The 6,895-nt window shown below is 36.5% G+C and overlaps 1 protein-coding gene across 1 annotated transcript; it reads left to right on the forward strand.

Moving 5' to 3' along the window:
• The first annotated feature begins 5,956 nt into the window (after window positions 1-5,956).
• Window positions 5,957-6,686, forward strand: LOC150028107 (peptidoglycan-binding LysM domain-containing protein). The gene has a single exon (XM_090301868.1). It carries the CDS (start codon window positions 6,052-6,054, stop codon window positions 6,388-6,390), a length of 339 nt encoding a protein of 112 aa, XP_090157994.1. The 5' UTR covers window positions 5,957-6,051; the 3' UTR covers window positions 6,391-6,686.
• The last annotated feature ends 209 nt before the right edge of the window (window positions 6,687-6,895 follow it).

A 6,895-nucleotide genomic window follows, 5' to 3' on the forward strand; every position in this document is an offset into this window, starting at 1 on the left:
ACCCCTTCTTCACTTGCTGCCCTGGTGGTAATCATGAACACCCCTCTCTTCGTCTTGAGGTTACTCTCATAACACCTCTTAGTCTCCTTCTAATCTGACTTGATGGTGATTACCTTTCCCCCCAAGTCAGGCAGCTTCATCTTCATGTGCCTCGTCGATGATATGCCCTCAGCCTGTTCAACGTAAGTCTACCTATCAGTATATTGCGAAGGGGGCGTTGACAACGAGGTACCTGATGTTCTCCGTACGGGACGCAATACCGTATGTGAAGGTGGTCCTCAGCTCCAAGTGCCCACACACCTCCACTTGGTCTCCCACAAATTCGTACAGGTAGCCAGTATAAGGCCTTAGCAGGTCAGGGGACAACTGCAGCTTGTTGAAAGTTGTCCAGAACATCACATTTGCCGAACTTCCTTGATCCACCAGTACATGGTGTACATTCCTCCCAGCGGTTACTACTGAGATCACCACCGGATCATTGTCGTAGGGGACAACGTCTCAGAGGTCGGCCTTAGTGAAGACGAGGTCGACGTCGAGAGCGTCATCTACCTCTTACGCTTCTACTGACATCACTATTCATGCATATCTCTTCCGCTGAGAAACAGTGCACCCTCTTCTTGAAAAACCTTTCGAAATGGTGTGAACTTCACCATGCACGGGAATTTCATACCCCTAGTCACCCCTTGTCACCGCCACGTCCGCATCACCTTGTGTTTCCTACAAGTAATCCCTCAAGAAACTGTTCTTCACCAACTCATCCAGCTAGTGTCCCAGCGCCAAATAGTTGCGTAAGGGGAGGCCGAATGCTTGATGAAACTCACACCAGGCGTTCTTGTTGAGCCTGAGCTTCTTGTCGGTCTTAGCGAGTATCTTCACTCTCTATGTTATGTTGGGGATAGCGATAAGGTCCTTTAATTCTACTATGAAATCGTGCCTTGGTGACACATTTTCTCTTGCATGCCCCCTGATTTGGGGCTTCTTGTGTTGGTAGGGTTGCTGCTTCGTCGGGGTCTTCTTCTTTGTCGTTGCCTCATGCACCCTCAGGGGTTGAGGTCACCCTGGTGCACGTGGGCACATGGGAACAACACACGTGCGCTTCTCATGGACTTCTCCATCCGCAGTAATGTAAGCCATCGCTCGATGCCTTATCTTGTCGAAAGTTTTAGGGCGATTCATGATAAGTGATTCGCTAAAGGACCCTGACATGATGTCTTTTCTGAACGAGTGCACTATCATCGTTTCTTCCTTGATGTGTAGCCTCACCACCTGTACCCCAAAGCGGTTGAGGAATTCTTTCAGGGACTCTCCCTAATATTGTCTTACGTCAAAGAGATCGTAAGAGACAGGTGGGGGAGCTCGATTCGCGATGTATTGCTCTCTGAACAACTTAGTGAGTTGTGGGAACGACGTCACGTGGCCATCAAGAAGGTTGATGAACCAATCCATTGCTGCTCCCACCAATGTGCTCATGAACAACTTGCATCGCACCGCGTCAGAACCCCCAACTAACATCATCTGCGTATGGAAAGTCGTGAGGTGAGCCTTTGGGTCCTCAATTACAGTGAAGGTGACTTTGGGCCCTACGAACGTGGTTGGAATCACGACATCCATGATCGTTTGCGAGAACGACATCGGGAATTTCCTGGGTGGCGTCGCAGGCTCTTGATCTTCCTCCTCACGTTCGCCTTCCCGATTTTGCAGATCCCTGCGCAATTCCTCATTCGATCGGCGCAGTTCTTCGTTTGTTGGTTGCGACGCAGCCAAATCAGCCTAGATGCGTTCTTGATCCGCTCTTGACGCAACCACTTCTACTTGGAGGGCCTGCATTGTTTCCATAATTTGTTGCAGGGTGAGACTTTCGCCCCCATTTGGTGCAACAGATCCTTGGCTCATATTTCTCATCTTCTTGATCTTTCTTGTTCTTGCTAGTGGGACAATGTTTTAGTTCGGGCCCCACGGTGGGCGCCAAATGTTCATGCCGGTTGACTCGATCGCCTTCGTACGTCTCACGATACTCACACGCCCGATTCTTTGTGCTTTCGTCCGTGCCTCTCTCAATCTAGCACCTGAAATCACAAAGACAAAGGGCGCCCTAGAGGCCATTTTCACTCCGATGCTCAAGTCAATCTTAGGGCTAGGAAACACCAAAACTCTTAAGCGTAAAAGCTTTGTGTGAATTGTGTGTGTGAAGCGGCGCAAATGAATAACGTACCTTACTAGGTTTGTTACTTCCCTTTATATAGTCCAGGGTTTCTACTGTTTTCACTACCCAAAATAGGCTTTCTGAGGGTGGGTCTTAGCGCCGCTATTACCTACTCTTAGGGAACCTAGCGCGTAGGGCTCCCTAACTGAAGTGCGACCTCTGACGGGACGACCACCTGGGTGCCAACTCGTGCACTTGATCTTTGAGATCGCCCGTCCTGGGAGCGCCCTAGCCGTTCACGTGTCATGCATGCAACTCACCCCTGGAACATGACCTTCTCGGGTCGTATCTTTCCTAGTGGTTCTTTACATGTGTTAAGCCTGAACGCGCCATCCACACCACACGCATGGACTCTCGTGACTTAGGCTTCTTCCTAACTGATAACTGGTGTGTGGTCTGGGATCCACCTCTCGTGGCCCAGCTCTGTTGTTCGAGTCACCAATGTTCAACCTCTACAATGCCAAGGACATATTAGCACATCCTGGTGATCGATGTCTGACCACTCTTTGGTACCTTAGCACACGGACTGGCCCATGCCGCTCATGGGACCCACCTTACGCGGCCTCCTCATTACTAGTGGTCAAACGATGCCCGAGGATGGATGGGTACAATAATAAATGACACCATAAATCTAACAAATCTCATTAAAATGTTTTTTTTATCAGCCTGTCATTAAAATATTTTTTATATACCATTTTAGAAAATACATTGTAAATATAATAATTTGTTTTATTGAAAATTAGAAAATAAGGGAAAAGTGGAGCTAAGAAAAAAAGTACTTAATTATCGTAGTAATTCCTTATTCTAACTTTTTCTTGATCATACTGGTGGAACAACTTCTGCACCTACCGGATTACGAAGGGAGTAGAGTTAAAGTATCCTATCATGCGGAAACCGAAAGAATTGCCACGAGTCAAACACCCACTTTCTTCTATGCAAAGATATTCCAACATTTTTCTTTTATTATTGCTGTCTTTTCACAACCCTAAATTCAACGAATCTACAATTACGTATCTCTTGCGCTTCACATAAATATTACATATAATAATAATAATAATCATAATATTATTATTATTATTATTATTATTATTATTACTATTATTATTATTTTATGAAACTAAACCAACCAATGAAAATGGAATTCCTTTTCTGTTCGAAGTGTCTTCACATCACTAATTTGAAGAAAAAGAAAATTAATTATGATAACAACAAATTACCATTGGTTATTTTAGAGTGGTGCTCAAATCAAATGCTTAATGTCAAAAATGATGGCGTTTGTGGCATTGTTTACTCGTGAAATTAATTATGTTACGTTTTTCTAAGGTTATTTTTCTTTTATATTAACGTTTGACCACGGTGTTAGTATTATCGTATAAAATTTCAAAGATAACATTTTTTTATATTAAAAAAGGAGGACCCAAATATTCAATTATTATGAGAGTATTTATTTATCTGAATAAATTAAACAATGGGAAATTGGGAGAAGAGATTCAATTTTATAGTCTAGTCATATCTCAAACCTAAAGAAAGATCGTTATCGTTTAACAGAAATTATAATTCAATCAAACTAATTAACCTAATTAATCATCGTCAGCATGACGTGACAAGGGTTGTTCTTGTTAAACGTGACAATAATCTCCTTCCCATATGTTTTAAGCAAGAGTTTTTTTAAATATTAAGCTTAATAAAAATATATTATCGATACAATGTCCTTTTCTTACTTCTAAAGAATCTAGATATGATTTTATTCATCTAAATATATTTTTCTCTTATTTTCATCTCTCTAACTTTTATTTTTTATCATCAAAATATATTTTCTAACGGTTAACAAATTATGACTAAATTTTAATTACAATTAGTCTGATAAAAAATAAATTAGAGAAAAAGTAAGACATATTTTAAAAAAATTGAAACATAATTTTGAATTTTTGTTTAAAGGAACAATAAAATATTATTCAAATTTAAGAGGCTCCTTATGAATTGTAGTTTTAAACTTTTTCTTTACATTTAATAAAGATTATTTTTTAAGCACAGACACTGTGAACAAAACTACTTTGTTACCTAACTTAAAAGACTAAAATATATTTTATGTTCCTTATCTTTTGACTAAGATTCGTTTTATTAATCTATTTTCAGGTTTGTTTATTTTTTATTTAATTGAGGCCCATGCTGTACAAACAGTTGTTTTAGATTTTAGATGCAATTTTAAACTTGTTTTTACTATTTCAAGACTTTATTGTTTTTCTTAAGATTGATTTATATGAAAACTATAAATCTCTATTAACGTTCAAAAAGGTTATAAAAATGGTAAAATTGCTTTAAAAATATGTCTCGCATTGAATAAGAAAATAATTCAATAATCATCTTTTAGTTTTTCAATTATTTGTGAAATTATTCTTAAAATTTTATTAATTTGTTTATTTAAATATTAGTTGACTTTCGTGATTTTCATACTAGTGAATTTAGTAGAAGAAATTTCATATTTTGAGTTAATCTTCAAATTTGTGTAACTAAAACTAAAGGATCATTAGTTTAGAAAAAAAATGTGACTCAATTTGTAACAAAATCACCACAATAAATAAACAAAATATAAAAATACACTTTAATCAATTAAAAATTAAAAATAATTTATATTTAACCGTTAATATATATTTTTATCAAAAAATATATATAATTAGTACAATCTTCTATGCACCGCATAAGGTTGATGAGGTGACATTTCCCTTAAGTTATTATCCAAAATCTATAGATTTTAATGAATACTTTTTCTTATCATTCTTCATTCCATATTCATCTATCTTCATTATCGTGATTTAGACTATGTTCATCCAGTGAAAACATGATAAGATAGAGTGGTCTATCTTACGCACACACATGACATACAAACATTCATATATATTTTTAAAAAAACAAACAATTTGATTGATTTTTGCACAAAAATGATGCAATTTACTTTGTTTATTACTAGAATGAGTAAATTTTGTTTAATTGTTGGTACGACTTCGTTTGGAAGAAGTCATGTTGGTGCAAACTTACTTCAATTTCGATTAAGTGAAACATCAAAGTTATGTCATAATGACTTAGTGTCAAAATTTTCGAAGAAGAAGTCATGTTGAGTAGGCATGACTTTGATTAACATTTTGGGTAGGATTTAATTGAAGTCATGCATAGTATAAAATAACATTATCTTACTGAAATAAACATTGAGAAAATTAATGTTAAATAAAAACAAAAAGACTAATGACAATTTCAATAATTTTTATTTAAATTATCCAAATTTGTAAATATTTTTTGTTTACTTATTCTAATAATAAATAAAGTTAAAATTATATTTTGGTGAAAAACCCAATTTGTTTATGTGGAAGGCCCGGTCAAATATTCATATTTAGTAGTATTTAATGAATAACATTAATTAAACCTATAATCTAAGTTTCAATAAAAATTAGGTGAAATTATACACAATATACATCAAAGTAAAAATTACAAATAAATAAATAAATACCATATCTATATATAATGCAAGAATGATTTTCTTTTTGACATCTCTCGTTCTTTCTGCCTCTGTCGTTGAATCCAAACTTCCACCAACAAATACACCAAACTTTACTTAAAACCCTTCCTTCTCCTTCTTCTTTCACATCCTCTGTGTCCCACATAGCAATAAATTCTCTATAGTTTCCATACTATATATATATATATATATATATATATATATATATATATATAAGTACGAAAAATTTCCACATTAGAATTACTCTATATATAGTCCTACTTAGTTTCTTCTAACATATCTCCTTTCATTTCTTTTTCTCAATTCTCATATACAGCATAACCACATATAGATACACATGTTCATGGGTTCCTCAACAAAGAACCTAGCTGATTCAGCATCATGGTGTTGTGCCTTGGCACTTTTGTGTCTAATTCTATTGGGGTCCATAAGGGAGAACCATGTTTCGGTGGAGGAGGAGGATGGCACGGCGGTGAGAGGGCGGAGCAACCTATTCGAACGGCCGTGTGATGAGATATATGTGGTGGGAGAAGGGGAGACCCTACACACCATAAGTGACAAGTGTGGTGACCCTTTTATTGTTGAAAGCAACCCTCATATTCATGACCCTGATGATGTTTTCCCTGGCCTTGTCATCAAAATCACCCCCACATATAAGAAATTGCTCAAGAGGTAGACCTTCTATAGTATAGTTTAGTTCCTTTCACTTTTCTTTTCTTGTGTTTTTCATTATGTATATTGTACAGTATATGATACAGGAGGGAAACATATCAAGTTTTTTTTTACAATTTAATAGAAGTTTGAAAGTACCAGAGATGAGCAAAGGATGAAAAAAATATATATATCTCTTTAGTCATGATCATCATCTTCTCTTCTTGTTCTTCACTTTCTTTCTCTCTTTCACGTGTTCTTGGTTTTCTTTGTTGTTCGGTTGATTGATGAATAATAGTGTTTTTCGGTTGTACTAGGTAAGGTTTATCTCTCTTGCTATCTCTTTCGTGTTCAATTAAACTTGTTTTAATATGTCAGCGTAAGAAAACTGATTAAATTAGGGTTCTTTTTGCCACGACATATGAGCTGTGCCATTCTTTATTGTATAAATTATTTTGTCTGGTGATGCATAATTGAAACTATTGCAACTGCTACATCGTCATTTATGTTATTTTAAAAATGGACGGTTA

This window comes from Phaseolus vulgaris, chromosome 4, assembly GCF_051622355.1.
Source record: "Phaseolus vulgaris cultivar YP4 chromosome 4, ASM5162235v1, whole genome shotgun sequence".
NCBI lineage: Eukaryota > Viridiplantae > Streptophyta > Magnoliopsida > Fabales > Fabaceae > Phaseolus > Phaseolus vulgaris.

Coding starts and splice junctions, on each gene's coding strand:
- LOC150028107 (XM_090301868.1), top strand. CDS start 6,052: ATGTTCATGGGTTCCTCAACAAAGAACCTAGCTGATTCAGCATCATGG.